Here is a 27499-nt window from a genome sequence, read left to right as displayed (position 1 = left end):
GGCATTGTTAGAAGAGGCATAAACAAGGCCTTTTTATAAAGAGATACGAACAGGGAAAAATGGTGGAAAAAGGGATGCGAAATCCTTACTTTCTAAATGAGAGTTCAGAGTACAATTTAGCCTTAACATTCCAATGACCTTACAATACTCCACAAGATGGCAAAACCCAGAACTGGAACACAATTTAATTTGATCTGATTTACTGTCATTGACAAGACATCTGTTTTTCTTACTGCAAGTCAGAGTTTTTCTGGATATGACTCTTTAGAAAATCTTTCTCCATGCTTGCTTCCAAAGTGCATTCAATAGTTATTTATTTAGGAATTGGTCAACTGCTAACGTTCTTTAACCAACATACTTTTGCTCTCTACATTGCTGTTCTCTTTCTGCTTTAGTTTTATCTTTGTTTTTAAAAGTGATAAGAGAGAAAAACAAAAGTTTATAGAACAATCTATCTGGACAGAACCTCAGATGCTAGTTTAACTATGAATTCTTCTAACAGTTCAATAGAGTGAAAAATTAAATACCCCCAAAGTAAAACTTAGATAGAAAAAAGTCTCAAACTACTTTGAATATGAGACTGATTCTGCTTCCCACTAATTAGGACAAAATACAGCACTAGCTTTGCGATTCACACATAATATATTAACAGAGTTTCTGATATAGAACTACATAAATAGAAGCTTTTTTTCCATTCTCTGAACTATATCCAAAATAATTTAGACCCCACTTTACTGTGATTTATCAGAAATCCTGGAATGCTTTTAATAGTTTATGTCCTGAAAGGATGATCAGAGTTAGAAATAAACTTAAATTCTCACTATACTTTTGTATGCGAGTGCACACCTAGGCCACAGAATTATGACATTCCCAGAGTAAGGAAATCAGAGTTAAGTATACATGTAAAAATCACGGTCATTTTGTTCTAGTTTTGATTTATATCCTAAACCAGAGGTGAAAAAGATCTGGACCAAATCTTCCTGTGACTTCAGAGGTGAAGTTTCAGAGCATAGGGTGAGTCAGTAAAACAAATGAAAAGTTGTGCTAAAGATGCAAATAGGATTGCTGACAACCTAAGAGCAAAAACCAAGTTGAACTAGAGACAGTGAAAATGTAACCAACAAACCACAGCTTCTGAGTGACTATCTGAAAGATCCACACCCAGCTTTATATGTTCCAATGATTCCTTTAAATATATAGGGATATGAACAAACACCTGCCTATAATTCCTAGCTGTCTCTCTCTATTTCCTCATCTCATCCCACATATATGCAAATGTTTCAATTAGACTGAATTACTCCTATGTCTTCTAATATGACATGGAGTCATACTGTGCTATACTAACATGTCCATGATCAATTTATTCCCTCACATTGAAATGCACTTCTTTTTCTTTTGGCTATGTAAATTCATCCTCATTCTTCAATATCCAGTTTAGAATTGACTGCCATTGTGAAGCCTTTCTTAATCCACAGCTCAAAGTTGGCAGTTCTTACAATTTTATAGCATCCTAATTATGCACACATTATTACAGTACTTAGAGTACTATAGTAAGATTTTTTGATATTTCTGTGTGCCAACTTTTTCATATAGGAGTCACTCTTAGTCAGAGATTATCTCTTCTTCATTCTTTGCATGTTAAGCCCTTATCATGCTTCTGGCACAGTTAATCAATCCAGTTGGGGGAAGAAGTGAAAAAAAAAGCTCTGTAAGGAAGAACTCATTTGCCATCAAGTATTTCAATGACAAAATGAGCCGTATTACATTTCACATACTCAGTCTATCTCTTTCTGCCCATCATTTATTTATATTAGTTCAGTAATTATATTAAAGAGTTTCATGAGTTATTAACCAAGTTATTAGTGAGCATTCCAGGTTTGTTCTCTAAGGACCTTTCAGAAAGTGCAGTTCAGAATCCTTTCAGAAGTACTTGAGTAGAAGCTTCACCACAAAGCAAGGGGAAAATTTTATTGTATCCTTGGCTAGTTCACCAAGGCAACTAGCATATCTGTATTTATAGGAGTCAACCAATTGTGGTGGTGCAGTCAACCAACATACACTCATAAGAGTGTTCCTGATAAAACTTTATTACTGCAGATAGAGAAAATAAACAAGGCCCCAGTTCTAAAGAAAGAACCAACCTAATAAGTATTAATAGAAAATAGGAAAATAAGGACATTTGAAAAAATCTATAAAGATAATAAAATTTCAGGACTAGGAGGAATTGTGGCCAATTTCAGTTCAGGAATTAGTACATTATACTTCTCTCTTACCCATCACAAATAGTTATGTCTCCATTTTAACAATTGAACTTAGGTAAAGAATTAGGTTTGATCAGAGTAGATAGAGCTAGAATGTATTAATTTGGAGTGGCACTCTTGGGGCAATTCCAGAATCCCCTTAAAGCAGGAAAGGACAGTTTGATATTATTCCTATAGGTAGTGCATTCTTTCCCTAAAATGTTTTCTTTATTGGAAACTAAGGCATTTTATTCAAGTGTACCTAATCAGATGCCAGGTAAGAGAAGATGTGAGTGCAAAGGACATATGATCTAAGCCACTTGGGACTGAATTTTCCCAAAGCAAAGTCTGACTGGCATTTACAAGGCCTTGGGTGCACCTTGATAGTTCAGCACATCCATGAAGCAACATCACTTAAAGAGGAGCCTGTTTGAGTCTGAAGCCCCAAGTCATACTCACTATACAATCCACACTCCCTGAAGCTGTGACACACTTGTTGCTTTGGTACCACTCAAAAATAGTGGAGGAAAAACCACAGAAGCTAGCCATTGTTTTATGTTGGTTCAGCAGTTTTAATAAAGAACTTCATGATCATTAAGTTATTAGAGAATGATTAGGGTTCCCCTCACCCCAAAAGAGGGAATCTTTCAAAATCCTAAGTTCAGAATTTTTTTAAGGCTGCCTGGGTTTCTACCTATTGGACAAGAAGTAAAGAATCAAATGAATCTGTAAGTCTACCTCGTGAATAGTGGCTATTTCATTTCTTTATGTAGTGTATAGTTCCATGTACTTCCACTAGATGTAAAGGCTTTCCTACAAGGTAAAATAGTAGCCAGAATCTTGTTGACTCACTTGACTAGGATTTCCTGCATTATCCAGAACTTTCACTTCTCACCCTAATTTTGCACATTTGCTCTCATCCTGTTTGACTTCCATCTCCACTGGGTACACAGCTTCTGACATTAATTGTTTGCATCTCTGAACTTAGTCAAATGAAATTTTCCTTAATGATATTAGTATTTTGCCTACACTTTGATATATACTAATGATGTCAGTTTATTTTCTTTCCTTTTTCTTCCCTTTTAATTATGTACCAGCTTTATCGTGTTTCTCTGTACAATTCCTAGAACCTGTCTTTCTCTACTCCATTTCCCCTGTCCAATCAACTTGAGCCAATTTTACTTTTTCCCCCCCTAATACCTATCTCTGCTATTTTCCTGTATCCTTATGTGAGATCTTGAGACAGTAGCACTCAGCTAAGTTGTGCCCAGCTTTCTGGTCCATGAAAACTATGAAATAATATTTATAATAATATTAATTCATAAATATTTGGGGTGACTTGTTACACAGAAATAGATGAGTGTGCTATGCCATAAGCAGAAATATCAATAAAAAGTTATTAGTACATTAAAATTTCTGCTCATTTGTAACAAGTATCATTGCTTTAGGTTTTTTTCTCATCTATGCAATGAGTCCAGACAGAAGGATAATTAAGTCTTAATATTTCATTCTGTACAAGTTAACCAATATGAACCTCAGTTACTCAGTTATAAAACAGAGATAATGAGAGAGGTTCTTCAGGTTTTACATGAAGTTTAAAAATAGTGCATTCAACAAATTTTTTATACTGTACAGGCAGTACTTTAGCCACTGGGCATAAAGTGACAAAACAAAATGATCTTTTCTTTATGGCACACACAAAATGAAATGTATGTGCAATGCTTACCATTGTTCCTGACAGATAAAAGATTCACAGTAAACAGTTCTTGCAACTTTCTTCACGCCATGCCCCTGTGCATCTACCAGCCATGCACCCTTTTTATTGTTCACAGCAGGCAAAATCATCCAGTCTCCTTTGGACAAAATTCAAAGATACAACTACATGATTCACCCCCAAAAGTGCACCTTGTGGAAGTAAGTTGAAAATGGCATGCCGGTTAGTTCTGAAATTTATGAAAATTGAGAAGTTGGAACAACTTATGTTAAAAAATAAAGTATCCCTGCCTTTATGGCCTTCTCTTTCCTTATTGGGAACACAGCATCCTTCTGATGGCTTTGCATTTTTAATAACAAATTTCCTATACTATGTGTCATTGGGATTAGATTGTGTAAACTTACCTCTAGAATTTTCCTTTTTGTCTTGTCAGCCAGGTCAGTGTAAAACACTGTATTCCATTATTACCTCACCAGAATCCATGAGGAAAGAGAATCTTTAAAAGTTAAGAGACTTTGCCAAAAAAAAAAAAAAAATTAACACCTAGCTTCCAGTCAAATAAAATACTTTTTCTAAAACACCTTCCAATTTAATCTAATATTCTTATGAAACTACTTCCCTTCTATCTCAAAGTTATACTACTTTACTGTATATTAATTAATCTATTGGATTTGAATCTTGAGAATCCTCAAATGCTTTTTGAAATGTGGTAGAGACAGTGTGGAAATACTATTTAAATACTTTCTCTAAATGTAAATTTTACTGTCTAGACTAGTGATATGCTAGGTTTCACAGTGCTTTCTCTTAATAACTTATCAAGTTAGAAAACAATTATCACTGGAAGCCAGAAGCAGAGACAAAAGAAGCCCAACTTAATCTGTTTCTCATTCCCTGGTGACTCTCTGATACTCTTTCTACCTTCCCAATCAGCAGCATCATTCTGGCTAGTTCTTATTCTTTCATCTGTGTGTTTTCTTGGACTTTGTTTCATTAGAGTCAGTCATCTGTTCCCTCTGTGGGAGTTCCTAAAGGCTTCCATTTTTATCAGTTCATGTTAGGAAAATTATAATGTACATTTTAAACATCAAAATCAAATTCAAGTTCCAGAAGGCCATACATAACCCATGAGCTGAATTGTCTGATGAAAGATGAAGAAGCACTGCCTAGAAAAAAATGGAAAAATATTCTCTAAATTCCATTCACGATAAGTATCCTAAAAGAATCAGGAAACATCCATCTGCTCTTGTCTAGACATAAATTCCTTTCTCTCAGGAAAGAAAATGCTTACTTGGAAAGTTTTCTTAATTTTAAAATAAGGATTTCAAAAATAACCACAAATTCTTTGTAAGTTATAAAGAAAGGATGGCACATTTAATTCTGAAATGTAAGAAAAAGATGCCTTATTTAGTTTACAGAGGTCTCTGGAAACCAAGCTTGATAAATGCAGTTAAATTTGGCATCTGTGAGATTCAAAATATTAAGATATAGTAAAGTAATTGCTAAAAATTTATTGTACACAATTTAAAAGATTTTGATTTTGATCATTTAAATTTCTAATTGTTAAAAAGGATACAACCACCAAAATAAGGTATTACTCTGTCAGATATGTTTTTCATTTATATTAATAAATGACTTTAAACTTTAACTCTAATCAAGATTAGAAGAAATGAAGAGGTGCTCTTAAATATCAGGGGGTTAAAATTTAATTAGGAAGCAATACACATGTGCTTACAGAGACACACACACTCACACCCTAGACAGAGAAGTGGAAAGAGCACAGATATATACATTAAGACAGACAAAAGGGCAAACAAAGAGTTTGCAACACTGGGCGGTATAGAGAAGTTGCTTAATTAATGATGTAGATAATAAGAGCAATGGGGGCACAGAGGAATAGGATTGGCAGAAGACCTGACCAACAAGGATGAAACTAGCCAGGGCTAGAAAATAGGTAAAATACAAAAAAAAAAAAAAAACAGATGGGGAGGTTATTTTAGGATCATTTTGACCATCATAAACAGAACTTCCCTGGTTCTTATATCCATCGGTTATTTCAGGTCCTCCTGCCACAAGCAAAGCTGCTTATTTTTCTTAGTCAGACTGCTTCTGGAAAATACCAGTGATGTGTCACATGTACTTCCAAACAGCTGATGGTCGGCATATTCTTCCCTTATGTGATTCAAACACCTGTCACTGATATGACAGATACTGTAGGTGAAGGGAACTTACTAACACCTCTGTTGTGCACAATTTAATACATCCTAGCCACCAATCCCAGTGGAGGCCATCAGTGTTTGTATCCCCTGTATGATGAAATATGCAGGCCCTCCCTCCATTCCACTTTCACAATCATGGCTGCTAGTCTCTGGGGTCCTAGAAGTGACAAAAAAGTACCATGTCCTGTGTAGTCCCCAAAATTCTTAATTCATGATGTGATTTGTGCAGAACTGGAGATTCATGTTCTTCATTTTAATTTTACTTTGACAACTGAGCATGAGAAAGTGCTGTTTCTTCTACTATGTTACTCTAAACTTAAGACATGTAAATATGGAACTGTGAGTCTTCCTATGTTCACCCTGTTGCACCTCTACTTCCTTATTAGAGGGTTATTATCAGGCTAAAATTGTGTATCTTATTGTCTCTTCTTAAGTTGTACTTTCTTGAGTGGTTCTTTGGCTCCTCGGGCTGAGAGAGTTGGACATGTCTGAGTTCTAGCAGAAAATATTACTTACAAAGAGGCCAAAATAGAGAAAATATTTTCATGTTTCTTCATGGCCAGGGCTTTGTGACTGGTAATCTGAGTCAAGGGATGACTCAACAACAGTTCTAAGAAAGTAAAATAAACCTGTAAATCTCCAGTTATCTCCCCCAGAGAAATGTGTTCGCATTTTATAAGGGGATAAAACCAGGATCCATTCATTCATATTCCAAAGGGTTGTAACAACATGGGGAACTTCCCTTGAAGAGTTCATTAATGTTAGAGAGTAAAGGTTTTTCTCTTCCTCTTAGGAGGGGAGAGAGGCAGCTGAGCACCAGTTCCTATATAAGGCCCCAGAATCATAATTTCATGGTTCCACTCCCACAGCATGGGCCTCCCTTGTGTGTGCAGATTTCATCTACCGTCATCACATGCCTTGAGAAGGAGGATGAAGCATGGGGAACTGACAAGATTATTGTTGTAATTAATAAGTTTTTCTCTCAGTCAGAAACCTTGCATTTGCTTTCAGGTTAAAATAAATATAGGTATTTAAAACCATCAGCTAAATCCCTATAATATTTAGAGTATGTAGTTTTCAGTCAGGCAGAAAGGGCTTTAAGACAAACTATACATTGCCTATTTAAGGGCTATTAAGTGTTTAAATTTTTGTTCTTATTCCTCCTATCCTTCTGACTTCCCACCACCATGAATACCACAACCACCAATAAGTAAGACATTTTCTCCATATCATAATCCTTTTGACCTTTCAGAGAGAAATATTTTGCACCAATACTAAGAGCTATATTAAAACACATATATTAGAATATTTAGGCTGAACAACCGTAGCCATTACAGCTTCTGTGGAAATTTCTTATTTTCATAATCAAATTTTAAGGTCAATGATGGAGAAGTAAACTTAGACTGTGATAAGCCTTTTTAACTATAATAGCTAATGTTTTTTGTCTTCCAAATAAGCTGTCCCTACCACGTTCTGCTGATACTGATCTTTCTTCAGTCCTCACTCCACACATCTAGTCCCATATTAAGGCAGATCACATAGACCCGTTCAATCATAAAACTCAATCCCCCTAGCAAAAGAAATCAATCCAAGTGGAATAAGCATAGCTCAAGTAACCAAGCAAATTGTTTCCCTTTAATATGTGGAAAGCAGAAGAAAAAGAAATCTCCATATTTATCCTGAAATCTTGAGCTGTAAGCCCAAGTCTGCTATATACAAGTATCTTCTACTAAAAAATAAATTAAAAAGCCCATTTTTTTTATTTTTGCTTACTCAATACATACATATTAAATACTAATTATATGATACTACTGTTCTAGATGCTAGGCACTGACAGAAACACCTGCCTCTAGGAACAATCTATTTGTGGACCATTTTACACTGAAGAGGACATATTAAATGTCAAAAGACTAATAAAGGGTAGTCTCTATTGTCTCCAACTGAAACTTGAGCCAGATCTTAAAGAATAAATTCAACATTTAAATGCAGAGAAAGAGAAAACAAAGAACAGGAGAGTGGGACCAGCATAGATATGCTTTGCTTGAAGAATAAGAATACACTTCTCTAGATAGATCAGAGGGTTTTTTTTTTTTTAATTTTTTACAGAGGATTCATGGGCAACAATGGTCCGTGTTAAGTGCAGTCACCAGGAAGCCAGTAGACAGTAGACATATATTTCAAGATCAATAATACTGACCATTCTTAGATGACAAAACATCAGCCAATACATAAGAAACTTAAGGCCCAGAGGTATTATCTAAATAGTGTAAGGTCACAGCTGGCACAAGTCAAAGAATTGAGTTCTTCTGATTCTTAACCTAGATTTGTTCTATTATATTATAATAAGATGCAATGATACCCCTCATCACTATTTCCAGCTTGGGTGCTTTCAATTTGCTGATCTTTTTATATTTTCTAGGTAAAATATATAGAAATAATATAAGAAATTTCTTTTGTTTTTATAAAAACATTACAGAAGCATAAAAGCAAAATTATGCCATTTCTACTAAGTGAAAAAAGCTAATCTGGAAAGGCTACATACTGTGTGATTCCAACTATATGACATTCTAGAAATGGCAAACTATGTAGACAGTGTAAAAGATCAGTGGTTGCCAGGGAGTTGGGACAGGGAGAGGGATGATTAGATGCAGGACAGAGTATTTTTAGGACAGTGGAAAATACACTGTATGATTACATAAAGATGGACACATGTCATTACACAGTACTCAAATGCATAGAATATATAACACCAAGAGTTAACTCTAATTTAAACTATGAACTTTTAGATGATTATGATATGTCAATGTAGGTTCATCAATTATAAGAAATTTAACATTCTTATGGGGGATATCAATAATGGGGGATACTATGTATATGTACAATCAAGGGATATATGGAAAATATCTGAATTTTCCTTTTAATTTTTCTGTATTAAACGGTTCTAAAAAGAATCAAGTCTTAATAAAAATTAGACCATCTGTATGGCCCACATGTTCTCCAAAACAATGAAATTTTAATTTCTGCATATAGTGTTTAATAACATAGAATCCTATTTAAAATACTTTATTTTTCCTATTTCTTCTTTTTTGTTCTTTGTCCCCACTGAAGAAGGAACTGCTGGCAGAATCTCAAAGATCTCTCAACCTCATCACATACGCATTGCCATAAACTTGCATCAACTATCAGATTTAAAAATGACATTTCAATATAATCTGCTCAGTGAAGAACGAGCTACTATTTACATATCTAAATATGATATCACTGAATGTACTTTCGCCCCACTCAACCTTCTGCGGCAACCTGACTTTGTAAATAAGATTTCTGATGATGAGGTCTGGTCAAGCATGCACTTACTACCAAGCTGTTGATGATTTACTATAATTCAGATATTACTGAAGACCCCATCAAATATGTAAGCATATAACGGGGATGATGAAAATTGAGTTATTGTGTTTTCATCAGCCTAGATTAGTTTTATAAAAAATAAATAGATATAATATTGCCCTTGAATTTTAGCATCCTCATAATCCACAAAAATTTTCCTCAAATTTAACTCAGCATTAATGTGAACACAAAAAGCACCTTCAGCAAAGCATGTTCTTTAGCTCTCTTTCAATTTCTAGCAACTCCACCAAGGTAGTCAAGAGTTTCTCTACAGACCCCCATCCCTGCATCATTTATGTGTGTAAACAGGCTGGCCTGTGTTCACAAACCCCTTCAGCAGAAAAGTCTGGTCTAGACAAAATTCTGACTATTTTTAGATTCTTCTTTGTAAGATACTCTTACTCTACTCCCTTCACCATGCCCTACGGTCAAAATACCTGATTTCCATTTTGCCTTGTTTAACCTTGCCTCTATTTGGGGAAATTTCTTCCCCTTAGGGCAGTTATTTTCTACGGGGTTATCCCCTTCCAAGAACATGTGGCAATATCTAGAGACACTTGGTTGTCACAACTTGGGGAGGAGTAGGGACGAGGTCCTACAAGCATCTAGTGGGTTGAGATCAGGGAGGATGCTAATAAGCATTGTATAAAGCACAGGACAACACCCCCCCACCCCCCAAAAAAAGAATTACTCAGACCAAAATGTCAATAGTACAGAGTTGGGAACTTCTGCCTTATGGTCTTGAATCTAACAACTCAGATATTAAATGAGGCAGAACCTTGCAGGTTACAGCAAGGCAAAAGAAACCATAATATTCTGTCTTCCACATGCTATACACTCCTTTTCTTTTTTCTCATCTTTCCTCTTGGCACGTTGCATTCCTTGAGCAATGCCACTGTGTTCTCTCCCAAAATAAAATGTACTCTTAGGAAAAAGTTTGATAGGTTCAGATTTTGAAAAGTGACCAATTCCATGTGGTTATAATTTATTTATTTTTAATGGGAACAGTAGCCCAAACATAGAAATTTGGGCATTAGATATGCATATGGATTTTTATTTTGACATATGTCTCCATAGCATAGCCAGACCTTACAAGAGGACGAATTCATTTTAGAATATATATGTATATAATTTTCCCCCCAACAAAATTCTGCACAACAGTAATTACAGATCTGATTCTATGGTCTTCCTCAAACTACACGTATCTAGTCGTCGGCAGCCGTCCGTCTCGAGAGACGATGGTGTAGCTTCTTCAGAGTCTATCTGCACCGCCAAGAATGGCTGTGCAGTCCGACTCGGGAGTGACATGGTATCTGTCTCCTCCCGTGTTGAATCGACATCTTGCGATGACGCTGAAGCTACAGAGCCTGGGCAGGGTAATATGGAGGGTCTGCTGTTGCCCATGCAGCAGACCCCCCCTCTCTTCGCAGCTGAAGGGTCCAAGGGAAAGACGAAGTCGATACAGCTTGGGTTCAGGTGCGCCGCAGGAGTTGCCGGTGTTGACTACAACGTCAAACCACCTTAGGGACTCCGGCTCCGGATTTTCTGTCGGGGTTTACTCCCTTAGCCTTTCCCCTGAAGAGGTATGCCGCAAGGCAGCGGAGGTTTTTTGGAGTCAGAGTTTTCCTTCTCTGATGTACCCTGACTGGAAGATCGAACCAGCGACACTTAGCTCGCAGGCCGACGCTCAATCCACTGAGCTAAACCAGCCAGGGCAAACGTATCTAGTACATTCTCAATAATTCTAATTAGCAACCAATGAGTTAACTGCTAACATTTTTGCCTTCATTTCTTTAACAACCTCTCTAGTTACACATAAAGAACCAATTCTGTTTCTGTTTAGAAAAGATAAGAATGACTGGTTACAGAAGCAAAAGAATTCATATACCTTGTATATTCTAATTCTTAGCCCACTAATATCCACTTTTCTTTGACATGTATTTTTGTATTTTCTACTGCAGTTGTGTACAGACTGTCTATTTTAATGTCTTCTACCTCGTTACTTTCCTAGTTATCTTTAATAGATCCTGAAAAATATAATACATCTAAATATCTTGCTCATTTTATCTGTTCAATTAAGAATTAAATGTGGATATCAGAATCAGGAAACTGCCTTTAGTTAAGTCCCCAGAGAATTCAATCACTCTAAGGGAGGATTGGGATGAGACTTTAAAAGCTCTGAAAGTTAATAAATAAGAGCACAGTCTTGATTAGAACAACAATGCAAAACGGATTTCTCTGTTTCATTAATTCTCTCTTTTAGTTAAAAAAAAAATCTAACAGACAATTATATACATTTCAAGGCTTTGGTGAAAATTATGTTAAACTATCTCAATCAACTAAGCACACTGTCCTTGCTTTTAAGTAGATTTTAACTCAATGGGTACCTCTCCTTCTGTTCATTAAGGCATCTCAAGATACAATAAGAAAAAAACCCAACCGTGTCTTCAACAATGTTTAATCTTTGTGTGCACAAAAATCACACATAAATTTGCTATATATTCTGTATCTTTCACCTGCTACTAGTATTCCAACCAATCATGAGCAGGCATGAGCTGAGAGAGCTGTCTCCAGATGTTCCACTTTTCTTTGATACTCTTTCCCTAGTGTCACACCCAAGGGAGTGCTGCTAGGTGTCAGCTATGCCATGGGAAGCTGAGACTTCATAAGAAATAGAGTGAATGGGCTAGGAACCGAGAGCCACACAAATGTGCGAGGGTGCCCTAAAGGCAAAAGAAAAGTCCTTAAGTTGGAAAGTCAAATGCATATTTCTTAATTCTTCCAAGTGAGGAAAGAAATACTGCATGGCTTGCTGTGTTGCTCTATTGAATGCATAGGGCAAACTTATTTGAAAGAAAACAGTACTGAATTTCAACTAATTAAATTGTAAGTAGATCTTATTGTTAATATTTCTAATTCTAAATCTGTGAGGATTCTCAAGAGCAACAGCTCTGGATATGCTCTTTATTCTGTCATATTACAATACTCCCATTCTGCTTATGGCAACCAATGTCTCTGTTTATCTTTCTTTTCTTGGTGTTCCAGACTAACAAATATGTACAGAAATCTTTGTAAATAAACTTTTCTCTGTGGAAGAAAATAGGTTTCTTCTGCATGAAACACTGCTATATCTGACCTTTGAGAATCATATCTATTTTTTAATAGTCCAGAGGGTTCCAAAGTCCATGTGCATACTGGAGAAGCCCTCCACCCCCACCAAATTTGGGGTTTGAGGAGAGGTCCTTCTGTGCAGGCATGGGACCCAATTTATCATCTATTCATAACCCCATGCAATATAGATTTAAATTCTCTGTGTTCTCTCCATCCCTGAACTTATTCGCATTCCTCCCATATAGACAAATACACATGGCATGAAGGACTTTAGAAATGGTCTGAAGCCAAGAGACACTAGTCAAGAGCATAAACTACTAAAAATAGGCCAGTCTTTTTCTATTCAAAGTTATGAATTGCTCTACTAACACAATGGAAGTAAGTCTTTTTTTCTATCCTCATGCACCAGAGAGCTATGACAAGCTCCCATAAGTAACGGTGTCTTACCACAGCACTGATTCCGCAGTGGGCAGCCTCACACACATTCCCCTGCCTAGGAGGGCTCATAAGGTTTTCCTAGAGGGGCAGGAAATGTATCGAATGTTTAACCCTTTTTCAGCAGCCACCATCTCCTTTCTCTCAGTACTTCATATCCAGGCATTACCTAGACTTTTTATGCTTCTTCCACTCTGGTTGTTTATCCATAGTCCTTCCTCAAGGTCTATCTTCTCAAGAACTAGACTAAGAAATAATTTTCAAGTTCAAGATTCCAAGTTCCAATCACATCTCTACTATTTTCTAGCCTTGCAAAGCTTTTCCATCTCATAACTGATTTGAATTGCCACATTTGCATTTGTAATTGGAAATAAATTTTTTATCATTTGCCTACTTCATAAGGTACTTGCAAGAAACAAATGAGATTATATATGAAAACTACAAAATCTTTTATACTTGCAAAGTGGTAAAATCATTATTCTGCTAACGTTATACCAATTTGCACTCAAGAAAAAAAGACAGCATCCCTTCCACGATCATGTGTAATATAGACTCACACAGGCCTATATAAAACAACAAAACTAATTTACTCAAATATGAAAATTAATCCATGTTCACATTTTGGCCAAATATCTGTTTACCTGTCTCAGAGAGCAATTTTGTAGCTTCCAGCACCTTCTCAGTGTAAACACCAGCTTCATAGTTTTCCATCTCAGCATTGATGATGTGTATGACTCGGGCTGCCCGGCCCCTGATGGCCCCCGCAGTCCTGTCCAGTGTGTCCACATCCCCCTCTTGGAGGGCTATCACACATTTGTTCACGTCCTCCAGGATGTGATTTTCTGGGGAAATAACATGTACACATGTATATAATTTTACATTACTCAGATCTTAATAACCAATCTATGATTCATCAACTATCATGAACCATCATCTGGTACATGTCAATATATGCCTAACGGCAAGAAATTATACATAAAGAACAGAGTTTGTAATTACAATAGTGGTTCTCAAACCTGAGCACAACCTGAGGACTTACAGAATCATATAGACCGCTAGGGTTTTTGATTTGGTCTGTGGAGCCCGAGAATTGCATTTCTAACAAGTTCCCAGATGATGGTAATTTTCCCAGTTTAGGGACCATTCTTTGAGGACCACAAACTTTGTTTGTTTCAATGTTTGAGATCTATTGCATGAAAAGGTCTTTTAGACGTGGTCGTGGCAGCTAATAAAAAGTTGGCTGCCAAAGCAGGAACATTTCTGGACATGACCAGAGGTTTTTTTCTAGACATGACCAGATTTGGATGCAGGTTTGTTTGATAATGTTTTTATTAAGGAATATTTAGGGGAAACTAGAGAATGAACAAACATCACCCAGTCAGTCTTCTAATGTCATACCACGCACAAGGCACATGCAGTGGGAAAACTGATCCAGTGAAGCTGGTCACAGAGTTCTCCACAATTAAAACACAATTCAGTCCTGGGGCTGGTTCTCTCAGATTAGAGTCAAGATCAGTGATTGCTTTCCTGCCATTGTGCAAAATAGAACCCAATCAAGCATGTGAGAGACTTTATTCTCTACTAGCATATAGAAAACACACAATCTGGGAGGTAAGATGGCGGAGGAGTGAGGAGAGGTTGCGGTTTTAGGCTCTGGAGACCCGTCTGCAGTTTGGTCTAATTGCAGACAGAACATCTCAGTGAGCAGCTGGACATTGGCGGGAGTTGAGCCAAGGCACTGCTGGATTAGAGAAAATCCATCTGGGAACAACCTGTTTAGTGAGGATAGCGGAGAAAAAGGGGACGAAACGGGATTCCTGACTGGGGCGGCTGCCCGAGCTGTGGCGGGAAGCACACAAAGGATTTTTGGTGACCACAGGCTACCCCAGAGAGGAGTCAGGTGGAGAGCGGATCTCTGCCCGCTGGCAGAGACGGGACTTGACCAAGTGGCATTGGCGCTGAAGGACAGGAGACAGCGTGCTGCCGGGCAAGTGAGAACATAATTCTCCTTTATATTTTTCTCTAGTGGACGGTGGAGAGGGGAGGAAAGTTTGGGGGTGGTAGGCCGTTCTGGAGGAGCCCAGGCGCAGAGGCGCGCTCATCCACTCCCCAACCCTACCCTTGGGTCGCGGGGGCGCACATAGGGAAGTGCTCTCATTCACTGGCCCAGGTGCGTGGGGCCGTGAGTCCAGGCGTCCCTCGGACACTCCCCAACAGACATAAGATCAGTGCCCCAACGGGCACAGGGAGGGCCCACTGAACACGCAGAGGACTGTGCACAGACACCCCTAGACAGCTCCCGTGGGCGCAGGGCCCCAGGCCGGAAAGCAGACCACCAGCGCAGGCTTTGTTTGTGCCCACCCAGACGGGTGAGGGAACGGGGCGGCTGCAGCACGGGAACAGAGGGAGGCGGCGACCCACGGCCGCTCGATTCCACTGAGCACAAGTGTCCCTGGCCCTGCCCTAAGAGGCGAGAGACCAACTCCCGGAGCTCGGCTCAGCGGGACTGAGGGCACGGGGCGGCGCGCGAGCGCGAAAGCACCTCAGCCCGGGGTCAGTGGGCGCCAATCCCAGGGAAAGCTCTCAGGCCGCCCGCGTGGGCAGGGTCACCTCGGCGCGAACGGGGAACCGCCGCGGCCCAGCGAAAGCAGGAGCCAATCCCGGGGAAAGCGCTCGGGCCGCCCGCGCGGGCAGGGACACCTCGGCACGAACGGGGAACCGCCGCGGCCCAGCGAAAGCAGGAGCCAATCCCGGGGAAAGCGCTTGGGCCGCCCGCGCGGGCAGGGGCACCTCAGCGCGAACGGGGAACCGCCGCGGCCCAGCGAGAGCAGGAGCCAATCCCGGGGAAAGAGCTCGGGCCGCCCGCGTGGGCAGGGACACCTCGGCGCGAACTGGGAACCGCCGCGGCCTGGCAGCAGTGGGCTCCAACCGCGGGGCAAACTCTCGGGCCGCCCGAGAGCGCAGGGGCTTGCGCGCAAGGGCACCTCAACTGGCTCCAGCAAGCAGCAAGGGAGCGCGCCGTGCCGGCAACCGCGGGCGCGCACCATAGCGGCAACCGGGGGCGCGCACCATAGCGGCAACCGGGGGCGCACACCAGTCCTGCAAAAAACAAGAACCTCTGACCTGCCACACTAGACCAGCTGCAGACCCAGTAAAAGAAGGCAACACACCAAGGCTAAAACGGAGTAAAAACATCGATTTTTTTTTTTCCAAATTTTTTCTCCCAAATTTTTTCTCCCTTGTTCTTTCTTTCTTCTTAATTATTTCTTTTCTTTCCTTCTTTCTTTATTCTTTTCCTGGGGTTTTTTTGGGGGGGTTTTGGGGGTTATATATATATATTTTTTTTTAAATTCTTTTTTCTCTCTTTTTTCTTTCTTTCTTTCTTCTTTATTCTTTCTTTTCTATCTTTCTTTGTTCCTTTCTTTCTTCCCTTTTGGGGTTTTTTTTTGGGGGGGGTTTGTGGTAAATTTTTTATTTTCTTCTCTTTCTCTCTTTCTTTTCTTCTATTTTCTTGGGGATTTTTTGGGGGGGTGTTTTTCCTTCACCTCTTCCAATAATAACAAACTTTATCTCTAACGTGTTGCATATAACCTCTCCTTCTCATCCTTTCTCTTTAATCGTGGTTTATTCATTTGTGTGTCTAGCTTAGCCCCCCTATCACTCTAAATAATATAATATAATTACTATATAAACCCAAATACAATAAAATCCCACTTTCTTACTATACTATGTATTTTTCTATCCTTTTCTTCTATTTTTATTAACATACAATGTAAATATTACTAACTGGCTTGCACAGTCTCAACTATTATTAATCTATCAACCCCTCTATCAAAAATTATATTTTTCCTCCCCCAAAACAACTCTTATCTATCCTTCTTATAGTATAAAAGCTCAAATCTCTTTACATTTATATTAATACGGGCTAGTTGGCTAACGATAGCAGGATAGAGTGGGGGATACTTTCTGAGGGTGTGGGTCTCCTGCCTGGGCTGTGTGTTTATGTCTTTAACAGCATATCCACAAAAGAACTCAAGACAAAGCAGATAGAGTGACTCTCAACCAAGTAGCCAGAAGGAAGATCCTATCAAAGAACATCTGAAATATAACCGAACAGCATAAACAAACGACATAAAGGGTAACTCAAGACCATCAGGCTCAGGATATCAAAGAGACTGCACCACTGAAACTCCCAGACCTTCGATAAAGAATATTACACCACAAAGGAGGGAAGTCAAAGCAGACTACCCCCCCCAAAATAAATAAATAAATAAATAAATAAATAAATAAATAAATAAATAAATAAATAATAACAAAAAGAATCCAACATGGTAAGACGCAAAAATAACCCCTCAATGAAAAGAAAAGAGGAATCCTCAGAAAGAGAGATAGACGAAATAGACATAGCCCAAATGTCAGACATGGAATTCAAAACAATGGTGGTAAAGAAGCTCAATATACTCGACATCCTTAAAATCAACTATGACAACCTTCAAGGAAGTTACCAGAAGCTCCAAGAAAATTACAGGGAACTGGCAGAGAACTACACCAGCATAAAAAAAGACGTAGAAATTGTTAACAGGAACCAGGAAGAACTTAAGAATACAATCTCTGAACTGAAAAACACAGTAGAATCAGTCAAAAGCAGACTTAACGAAGCAGAGGATCGGATTAGTGAGTTAGAAGATAATGTAGAGAAAAACTCCCAGACAATACAGCAAAATGAAAAACGATTGAAAAAATATGAACAAGATGTAAGGGAATTACAGGATAGCATTAGGAAAAATAATTTAAGGATCATCGGAATACGAGAGGGAGAAGAAAAGGAACATGGAATTGAAAATCTGATAGGAGAAATAGTGACAGAAAATTTTCCGAACCTGATGAGAGGAAAAGCTATGCAAGTCCAAGAAGCACTGAGAGTTCCAATCAAGAGGAACCCCCAAAAACCCACTCCAAGGCACATCATAGTTAAAATGGCAACATTCCAAGACAAAGAGAGAATCCTAAAAGCAGCAAGAGAAAAGCAGCAAATAACATACAAGGGAGCTCCGATAAGGCTATCAACTGATTTCTCAACAGAAACATTACAAGCCAGAAGGGAATGGTCAAAAATATTTCAAGCAATGAAAAACAAAGGCCTACAACCAAGAATACTCTACCCAGCAAGGCTCTCATTCAAAATAGAAGGTGAAATAAGGAGTTTCTCAGACAAAGGAAGACTGAAAGAATACATCTCCACCAAACCAGCATTGCAAGAGATGCTAAAGGGAGTGTTCTAAGAAAAAAGAAGAAAAGAACAAGAGAGGAGAGGAACAGAGGTACAAAGGGAAATGAATAAATACACGTCAATAATAACCTTAAATGTAAATGGATTAAATGCTCCAATTAAAAGACATAGGGTAACGGAATGGATAAGAAAACAGGATCCACATATTTGCTGTCTACAAGAAACACACCTCAAAACAAAAGATTTACACAGACTGAAAGTAAAGGGATATAAAAAAATATTCCAAGCAAACGGACGGGAAAAAAAAGCTGGGGTAGCAGTTCTCATATCAGACAAAATGGATTTCTAAGCAAGGACAATAAAAAGAGACAAAGAAGGACACTTCATAATACTTAAAGGAACAATCCATCAAGAAGATATGACTTTGATAAACATATATGCACCCAACATAGGAGCACCCAAATACATAAAGCAAATACTAGAAGACCACAAAAAGGATATCAACAACAACACACTCATTGTAGGGGACTTCAACACTCCATTATCAACAATAGACAGATCATCAAAGCAAAGAAACACCAAGGATATACAGGCATTGAACAACACACTAAACCACATGGATCTAACTGATATATATAGAACTTTTCACCCCAAAGAAGCAAAATATACATTCTTTTCAAAGGCACATGGGACATTTTCAAAGATAGACCACATGATAGGTCACAAAACAAGCCTCAACAAATTCAAGAAAATTGAAATCATATCAAGCATCTTTTCAGATCACAATGCCCTGAAACTAGAAATCAACCTCAGAGAAAAAAATCAAAGACACCCAAACTCATGGAGATTGAATAACATGCTATTAAATAATGAATGGGTTAACAATGACATCAAAGAAGCAATCAAGAAATTTCTAGAAACTAATGATAATGAGCACACAACAACCCAAAACCTGTGGGACACAGCAAAAGCAGTCCTGAGAGGGAAGTTTATAGCAATACAGGCATATCTGAAAAGGCTAGAAGAATCTCAAATAAAAAACCTAACCACAATGCTACAAGAACTAGAACAACAACAACAAACAAAGCCTAGGGCAAGAAGAAGGAATGAAATCATCAAGATCAGAGCAGAACTAAATGACATAGAGACTAAACAAACAATCCAAAAGATCAACAAAACTAGGAGCTGGTTCTTCGAAAAAATCAACAAAATCGACAAGCCTCTAGCCAGTCTAATCAAGAAAAAGAGAAGACACAAATAAACAAAATCAGAAATGAAAGAGGAGAAATCACGACTGATACCTCAGAAATACAAATGATAGTTAGAAATTACTTCAGACAACTGTATGACAAGAAATTTGACAATCTAGAAGAAATGGACAAATTTCTAGAAACATACAACATCCCAAAACTAAATCAAGAAGAAGTGGAAAGTCTCAACAAACCAATAACAAAAAAGGAAATTGAAACAGTAATCCAAAATCTCCCGGCACACAAAAGCCCTGGACCGGATGGCTTCACAGGCGAATTCTACAAAACATTCAGGGAAGAACTAACTCCTATCCTCCTCAAACTGTTCCAAAAAATCCAAGAAGAGGGGAAAATCCCAAACTCTTTCTATGAAGCCAGTATTATCCTAATCCCCAAACCAGGTCAAGACACAACAAAGAAAGAAAACTACAGGCCAATATCACTGATGAACATCGATGCTAAAATCCTCAATAAAATATTGGCAAACAGGATCCAGCAACACATCAAAAAGATCATACATCATGATCAAGTGGGCTTCATTCCAGGGATGCAAGGATGGTTTAATATTCGCAAATCAATAAATATAATACATCACCTAAACAGAATGAAAGACAAAAATCACATGATCATATCAATAGATGCAGAAAAAGCATTTGATAAAGTACAACACCCATTTATGATGAAAACACTCAGCAAAATGGGAATAAAGGGAGCATATCTTAACATAATTAAGGCTATATATGAGAAGCCTGAGGCCAACATCATACTCAATGGACAAAAACTGAAAGCATTCCCCCTGAACTCAGGAACTAGACAAGGTTGTCCACTCTCTCCACTCCTTTTCAACATAGTGTTGGAAGTCCTAGCCACAGCAATCAGACAAGAAAAAGAAATAAAAGGCATCCAAATTGGGAAAGAGGAAGTGAAACTTTCATTATATGCAGATGACATGATAGTATACCTAGAAAATCCTATAAACTCCACTAAAAGACTACTCAATATAATAAGTGAATTTGGCAAAATCGCAGGGTACAAAATAAATATACAGAAATCCAAGGCATTTCTGTACACCAACAATAAAATAGCAGAGACAGAGACAAAAAAGAAAATACCATTTACTATAGCAACAAGAAAAATAAAGTACCTAGGAGTAAACTTAACCAAAGAGATAAAAGACCTGTACTCTGAAAATTATATAACATTGAAGAAAGAAATTAAGGAAGAAACAAATAAATGGAAGCAAATACCATGTTCTTGGATGGGAAGAATCAACATCATCAAAATGGCCATACTACCCAAAGCAATTTACAAATTCAATGCAATCCCTATTAAAATACCAATGACATATTTCACAGACCTAGAACAAATACTCCATAAATTCATATGGAACCAAAAAAGACCCCGAATAGCAAAAGCAATCTTGAGACAGAAGAACACAGCAGGAGGAATCACAACACCAGATATCAAACAATACTACAAAGCCACTGTAATCAAAACAGTATGGTACTGGCATAAGAACAGACATATAGATCAGTGGAACAGAATAGAGAGTCCAGAAATAAACCCAGGCCTCTATGGTCAACTAATCTTTGATAAAGGAGGAAGGAACATAAAATGGAGTGAGAAGAGCCTCTTTAACAAATGGTGCTGGGAGAACTGGATAGGGACCTGCAAAAAAATGAAACTAGACCACCAACTTACACCACACACGAGAATAAACTCAAGATGGATCAAAGACTTAAATGTAAGCCGTGACACCATAAAAGTCCTAGAGGAAAACATAGGCAAGAAAATATCAGATATCTCACGTAACAATCTCTTCACGGATACATCTCCTAAAGCAAGAGAAATAAAGGAAAAAATAAATAAATGGGATTACATCAAACTGAAGAGTTTCTGCTCAGCAAAAGAAAACATCAGCAAGATGAAAAGGAAACCAACCATATGGGAAAACATATTTGCCAATGACATCACAGACAGGGGACTGATTTCCAAAATATATAAAGAGCTTATACGACTCAACATCAAGAAAACAAACAACCCAATTAAAAAATGGGCAAGGGACCTGAACAAACACTTCTCCGAAGAGGACATACAGAAGGTCCATAGACACATGAAAAAATGCTCAACATCATTAGCCATCAGGGAGATGCAAATAAAAACCACAATGAGATACCATTTTACACCAGTCAGAATGGCCATCATCAACAAATCAACAAACAACAAGTGCTGGCGAGGATGTGGAGAAACGGGAACCCTACTGCACTGTTGGTGGGAATGCAGACTGGTGCAGCCACTATGGAGAACAGTATGGAATTACCTTAAAAGATTAAAAATGGAACTGCCTTTTGAACCAATGACTCCACTACTAGGATTATACCCGAAGAATCTTGAAACCCCAATTCAAAAGAACTTATGCACCCCTATGTTCATTGCAGCACTGTTTACAATAGCCAAGTGCTGGAAACAACCTAAGTGCCCATCTGTAGATGAGTGGATCAAAAGACTGTGGTACATTTACACAATGGAATACTATGTAGCAGAAAGAAAGAAGGAACTCCTGCCATTTGCAACAACATGGATGGAACTAGAGAGAATTATGCTTAGTGAAATAAGCCAGGCAAAGAAAGAAAAATACCATATGATATCACCTAATACAGGAAACTAAAGAACAACACAAACAAAGGAACTAAATAGAACAAAGAGCAGAATAGCAGTCAATAGGGGGGAGGGGAGAGGGAGAGAAGGGGGATAAGTAAGGGAAGGGATTAATTAAAGAGCCTGTATGAAAGACTCATGGACATGGACAACGGGGAGGGATATGATTGTGGGAGAGGGGGTGGGTTGGGTGGGGGAGAGAAATTGGGGGAAAAGGGGACAACTGTAATTGAAAAACCAAAATAAAAAAATTAAAAAAAAAAAAAAAAAAAAAACGGAAAACACACAATCTGGTCCCTCACAGTTTTGAAAGTATGTGATTTTATATTTCCCACATCCAAGGTGAGATTTGTAATTACGTCCCTACACATTCTTTAGAAACAGAACACTAAAGTTCAGTATTTTCAGTATGAGGAAAGAAGCTAACTAAATTGAAAATAAGACACTCTCATATACCAAACAGATAAATAGAAAAAATTTGGAAATAATGTTAAATAAGCTGGTACCTTTTAAAATTTATAACTGCCAGACTCAATGAATAGTTAATAAAGAATTAAAATAAATATTTTTCACTTTAAAAAGTTTCTAGAACTAGTTCTAATTTTAAAATTCCCAAAGATGGAGAAATGGAAGGGTACTTGGCAAACCCCAGTCTCTACCATAGATCCCTCTTACTTTTATGAAACTATCCTTCAGAGGGAATATTTGTTCTTATAAAACATTTGGTAGAAAACTGCGAAGTAAGTGTAACTGACTTTTCATCAAGGAACATCTGTTTTGACCCTAATACTATGATTTCCTCACTCAACTATTACAAATTTGTGATTTCTATAATCTCCAGTTCTTCAATTTCAAACATAAATTAGAACAGAAAAATAAATGAAGTGTTTAATTTTTGTTACTCTTTTTATTTGTTTACACTCTTACCTATTCACCATTTTCCTCCCCTTTGCCCACCTCCCTCCACATTGTCCCACCTTCCTTCTGGCCATCACCGCACTATTGTCTGTGTCTATGGGTTATACATATATGTTCTTTAGCTAATCCCTTCACCTTCCCTCTCCCCTCCCTTCTGACAGCTACCAGTCTGTTCCATGTATCTGTTTCTGTTTCTATTTTGTTAATCAGTTTATTTTCAGGTATCTTAAAGTCACAGGAAGTGGTACTTTTGAATACTGATATTTTTCTAAGTAAAAGAAAAACAATTTTGAAAATGTAGACTTAGAAGTTTTCATTTTGATTAAGGAACTTCTGAAAACCACCTTTTTTTTTTTAAATAAGATCTTGATTTATAATATGCAAACTACCCTAAAAGGACACCTGAGAAAAAAAGGTTAACTCAAATGAAACTTGGTACAGAATTTTAAATACAAAAATTTGATTGAAGTAGGCCCCTCTTATGTCCCTGTTGAACTCCTCCAGACAGTTAAAATACTCCCTGTACCTAAAAGTGAGCAACTGAGAAGTCTTCTTGTCAAAAACAGACATCCAGCTATCATTTTCTTTGAATAACCTAGTATAAGAATAGGCATAGCTACTGTTTTTCTGTGCATAGTTTAAAGATGGAATTTTGGAGTTAAATGAAAAAGAAGAATTTGTTAATTATATTACTTATTTCTCTGGAGTTAATAATTTAAAAAAATTTAAGCAACCCACTTAAGACCAAATTTCTTAAAATAGAGATAGTTATTTTTTTTAAATTCTATTTTCTAAATTAGAATATATGAGTAAGGAAAAGAATATTCTTTTGTATATATAACTATACATAGCTGAAGGAGGCCAGCAGACCATGAAGATCCATGACATAAAAAAATTACTTTTAATTAGTGAAATCATCAACTAAGTTGTTCAATGGTAACCAGGTTAATCATATTGCATAAGGAGAGTATTGACTCAGTTTTCTGAGTCAACTCAAAAATGTTAAGAGTTTTTGAAATGTTAAGATAGTTTACTCGGCATTTCCCAATCTTCTCTAATTAGAGGTACCCTTTCATGGAAAAAAATAAATCACCATTCCCTCACAATAGAAGTTATATTGGTAGATGGCATACATATAAAAGCTCCAATATAATGAGTCTTTCAGTAGACTTTCACTTTATGAGTCTAAGTACCAACAATATATTTTTAAAAGAGCTATAGCTGTTTATATAGACATTATTTAATCATAAGACAATACTTGGTGTAACTATGCACTACTGGAGCCTCTGGAATAGTGTCTCTCCTCCTACTCCCTACAACCTCAAGCCCGGGGCTCACAGGTTTGGAAGCTCACTGGTCTGGATCTAACAAGAAGGACAATGAATTATTTGCAGGCAGAATCCACATTTGAGCCATATTTGCATTCCTGACTGCCTCACACACAAGAGGCAATCAAAGAAGAAATAGTGAATAAACTTATCCATTGAAAAGGGGCAATCAAATATATATTTTGTTTTTAAGGTAATTTTCAAGAGAAAGAATTCATTAAGTAAATAAAAAGAGGAATGTTGTTCCAACTAGAAAAGAATATAGCCATGAAAGTAGTAATAAAAATTATGTCTATTCCAGAGCTGATTACATTGCTAGGAAAAGCTGCTCAGGTACTCTGGATACCACTCCTGGATATAAAGATGGTATTTAAACATATCAGAAAAAGGTCTGACTGCAACAGATTTTGTGATAAACTTCCCTCAATTTTTGCAACCTGACTATTTCAGAAAAGATGTAATTTTATTACAAAAATCACTGATGCCCAAATTACCTAATCATTATAAACCTCAAAGCTATTGTTTCTAAATTCAGAAACATAGTTCACTGTATGATGTTTTAAAAGGAAATGAACTCGAGACCCTGGAGTCAAACAAAAGAAAAAGGAAAGGCAAATAAAAAACAAAACTTTTGGACATTATGCAATTGAGTTAATAGCTTTTTCAGATCTTAGATGCCTGCTATTTTGTGAGCCAAATCCAAGAATTAAACTGTCACTTGGTTAATGTCAAGATGCTCATTTAAAAACACTGTTACAATTGTAGTTTTTGCCCAGTGGGAAAAAGTTTAAATGCTCTAACATAATCATTCCACTTCTTTATAAGCCTAGGACACACTGGAAAATTGGGTTTGCTCCTGTAATGTTAATAGCCAGAATCATTGCAATCCAAACTTGTTGTACTCAGATACACAAGTTCAGGTGGCATGAAACAAAGCAAAACACAGAAAATGATAATTTTTTAATCACAACGATCATTGTTGTTGTTTTTTAAATAGCGTTTCCTGCCAGAATAGATATTCCCTTAAGAAGAAACTGATACATAAAATGTCATTAATGCCATCTCAAAATACCTTCTGGGCCAAACTTGCAATGTATGGATGCAAATGTTATGGCTCCAGCTTGGAGAGGAGATGAGAAGTAGTTTCCCCAAACACTGGGATGGGTCCACAACCTACCAGCAGGAGAGAGGCTGCGTCATTATTTGTCAAGCCTGTCTGTGGGAAGGTGCGGGCCACCTTCAGAGGTGTGCTTGGGCAGGCCCTGCCAGGGCTGGCTCCCCAACAGCGCCTGTTCATGGCACGCTGCAGGACTCGTACCATTGGGGGTTGACTGTGCCGTGTTATCAGCAGAAGCCAAAACCTTTTCTTGTTGCCAGTAACAATGAGTTGCACAAAGGAATGGAAGGGGGAAAGGCGGCAAAGAGGCAGGGCTGATGCGAGAAAATTAAGAAAAGCTTTGCAGTATTGAGAAAGTCTGAGATAAGACCTGCTCACCTGGCTTCTCCTCACCCTCAGAAATTTTTGTATAAGGCATTTATAGAAAAAGTTAAGTTAGTAAGTTTGAAATTCTGCAGTGCTTCCTCTCTGGAAAACAAAATGTGTGGGTATTTTCTACCTATTTGTAGCTAGAAGAGGATGGTAAGCTTGCCAGGCACTATTGGGATTCTGTGAGATCTGAGGCTGGGTGGGGAGTCCCCTTGCAGCTTACTGGGGGTCCCTGAGGTCAACCTCACAAAAACTGAGTGCATACCGGAAAGACATTCAGTATTGTTGTCCACTCTTCCACTCCCTACTATCCAAATCCCCAACATGCCTATCCAAACAGTTCCTAAGCACCTTAGGAGAGCTGCATTTCTTGGCTATATATTTTGTGATGTTAGGAACTCAGCCATCAGCAAAGCAAAAATCCCAGGAATAGCAATATATTGAGTTCTTTATCAGTCAGGCCCTAGGTATGGGTGTATTTAAATGAACAGCTGCCTTGACAAGTCATCAAAAATAGAGCAACTTGGGAATGAAGAACAGGATGGATTTCTGCAAGGGATTAGATAAACAAGGATGTCAGAGATGGGGGACAGGGGGCTGCAAGGAAAGCTGAACACGCCAAAGGAAATGTTCCTTCTAGCTTGACTTATTGAGAATCATATAGCTTCTGAAAAGAGGATAATCTGAATGTTAATATCCTCTCCATCAAGTTACCTACCCTCTCAATGACTTTGTTTTCTCAAAGGAAGACTTAGGATACCAAAACCTATTTTGTAGAATTTTGGCAAGAATTCAAACAAACAGCAGAGTTGGGCAAATTATAGACATTGAGCATGTGTTAGCTTGTTTTTCCCATCTGCCTTGTCTTGCCCTCCATGTTTTCAAAGTCGGCTTTTTGATTATCCATCAGATCTATAGATTCGACTATGCTACTGTCAGACAAGCTTTAAACAGAAGCCCCCAGTGGAAATTCATTTTTTGTTTCTTCATGAGAAGGCAAGAATACACCTAGGAAAAATTCCCAGATATGACAGCCTCCCCTAGAAATCTTTCCCACACTGTTGCAGTCAGGGGCCCTGTCTGCTTGCTCCTACCAGAAATGCTGTGACCTCTTCCTCTCAGGCCTCAGGGGCCAAGAACAAGAATAGCCTGGTCAAGGCTATGGCTGGCTGACTTGACAGATGTTAGTTTCACACACCTGTGTGTAGAATTAACACTTGGTCAATTTAAATTTTCAAGGGTCACTTGGTTATTTGAATACCTTACATTGTAGGCCAATGTTTCCAGTGACCTCTTCCCCCGACTCGTCACACAGGGACTCTTCTATGTGAACTGAGCCAAAGGTATTTGGGGAAAAAGGCCCTTTTGTTGACTGCTGGCCCTATTCTGCTATGGCACTGATGAGTCCCGTTAAAGGTCAGAATGGTCACTGACTACACTGTTACTCAAATGCATTAACATTCTTCAGTCTGGCTTCATTTATAAGGAAGAAAATTACAATATCAAGGGATGACTAGTTCTACTTGCTT

The 27499-nt window shown here is 38.1% G+C and overlaps 1 protein-coding gene across 2 annotated transcripts in view; it reads right to left on the bottom strand.

The window, feature by feature from the left end:
• CTNNA2 (catenin alpha 2) overlaps positions 1-27499 on the bottom strand; it is a 1309400-nt gene that overhangs the window by 88335 nt on the left and 1193566 nt on the right. For both annotated transcript variants that reach the window (XM_090281609.1, XM_090281608.1), the window contains exon 12: positions 13742-13942. In XM_090281609.1, the coding sequence (XP_090137735.1) occupies positions 13742-13942 (201 nt within the window). The remainder of the gene's footprint in view (positions 1-13741; positions 13943-27499) is intronic.

Source organism: Furipterus horrens, unplaced genomic scaffold, assembly GCF_987537825.1.
Source record: "Furipterus horrens unplaced genomic scaffold, mFurHor1.1.pri manual_scaffold_6, whole genome shotgun sequence".
Taxonomy (NCBI): Eukaryota; Metazoa; Chordata; class Mammalia; order Chiroptera; family Furipteridae; genus Furipterus; species Furipterus horrens.
Note: the sequence above shows the minus strand (reverse complement) of the source record. Positions and strands in the feature narration are given on the sequence as shown.